The sequence below is a fragment of the Octopus bimaculoides genome, chromosome 7 (genome assembly GCF_001194135.2).
Source record: "Octopus bimaculoides isolate UCB-OBI-ISO-001 chromosome 7, ASM119413v2, whole genome shotgun sequence".
NCBI lineage: Eukaryota > Metazoa > Mollusca > Cephalopoda > Octopoda > Octopodidae > Octopus > Octopus bimaculoides.
In genome coordinates, this window is record NC_068987.1 from 104,779,145 (window position 1) to 104,780,933 (window position 1,789).

At 36.9% G+C, this 1,789-nt stretch overlaps 1 protein-coding gene across 1 annotated transcript in view; it reads right to left on the bottom strand.

Moving 5' to 3' along the window:
- The window catches only part of LOC106876454 (inverted formin-2), a 66,656-nt gene that overhangs the window by 4,222 nt on the left and 60,645 nt on the right, over positions 1 to 1,789 (bottom strand). The window contains exon 12 of the mRNA XM_052969464.1: positions 1,434 to 1,598. Within this exon, the coding sequence (XP_052825424.1) occupies positions 1,434 to 1,598 (165 nt within the window). The remainder of the gene's footprint in view (positions 1 to 1,433; positions 1,599 to 1,789) is intronic.

Below are 1,789 nucleotides of genomic sequence, written 5' to 3' on the forward strand. Positions count from 1 at the left end.
ATATATATATATATATATATACATATACGACGGGCTTCTTTCAGTTTCCGTGTACCAAATCCACTCACAAGGCTTTGGTCGGCCCGAGGCTATAGTAGAAGACACTTGCCCAAGGTGCCACGCAGTGGGACTGAACCCGGAACCATGTGGTTCGTAAGCAAGCTACTTACCACACAGTCACTCCTACGTTTGTCTAACATTAGAAAATATTTGGATGACTTTAAAGAAATTTATCTAATATTATATCCAATTTTCTTAATTCTCTGGTCAAGTAAATGAACAGAAAAATGTCATCTAACCAAAGAGTTACGTTAATATCATTTATACATGCTATGTTCAAGTAATGGTCAATATTTCATTAGCTTAAGGCGGCAATCTGGCAGATCTAGCATTTAGTCCGGCTTTGCGTTCTGAGTTCAAATTCCACCGCAGTTGACTTTATCTTTCATCCTTTTGGGGTCGATAAAAATAAGCACCAGCTGAGCACTGGGGTCGATATAATCGACTTACCCTGTCCCCTGAAATTGCTGGCCTTGTGCCAAAATTTGAATGCAATATTTTGTTAGCTTGCGAGAAAGACTGATCTCAAATCCTCCTATACCTTCAAGACAGATGAACGCCACAAGACTGACTAACACAAAACCGATTGGTAAGATCGGTTGCAATGGATATATAATACCGTACACTTCAAATTAATGTGTGTGTGTGTGTGTGTGTGTATTCAACTGGTGCTTATTTTGTCGACTCCGATAGGATGAAAAATGAAGTCAACCTCGAGTGAATTTGAACTCAAAACTTAAACTCGGACTAAATATATTCTTTTTATTAAAGCTGCAACATTATCACAGGACTGTTACTCAGAGTTTTACGTTCCCATTCGTCGGACAGTTGTAGTAAATACTGAATTAAAATCGTGATTTTAATTTTTGATTCAGTATTTACTACAACTCTCCTTTGGTATTCGAGTACTATTTTCTCCACCTTGTTTTGCACTTATGGGCTCACCTTTGTGTTTTGTGTGCGTGTAATACTTGCGCGTGTGTGTGTACATACATACAAACACACACACACACACACACAATGTGCTTCTTTCGGTTTCCATCTACCAAAGTCAACTCACAAAGCTTTGGTCACACTGGGACACTGGTAGAAAACATTTACCCACAGTGCAACACACTGAGACTGAACCTGAAACCATGTGGTTGCGAAGAAACCTTCTTTCAGCAGAGTCACGGCCACACCTACAAGCGCATTGCTGAAAATAAACAAAGCACTACACACCTACAGCAAAATATTAAAGTACATTCTTGGACTGATTTTCTGATAGGTGCAACAAGGTTGCAGTACTTCTACGTATTTTTATGAGAAGCTATCAGAAACTCTGATAAGTACAATCGCCCGAGAAGTAAAAAAAGAAATGTATTTATAGATACCTGTTGACAGTTTTTGACTTTGACACAAAATTCTCGAAACACCTCAAGAAATTCTGCCAAATTAAATGTTCTCTCATTTTCACAGAAGTGTCTTGCAACATACCGCGAACACTTATCCAGACGTTCAATAGATTTTTCCACTTCTTCTAAGTCACATTCAGCATCCTGCCAAACAGAAAGAAAAGACAGAAATATAACATTATTACACCTAACTAATTAATATATTAAGAGGGCATGGGTTAATGAAACATTTTTCATAAATTTCAGATTACCAATACATACATACACACACACACACATATATATATATATATAATTAAATTAAACAATAGGGTAAAAATTGGATATTAATTAAT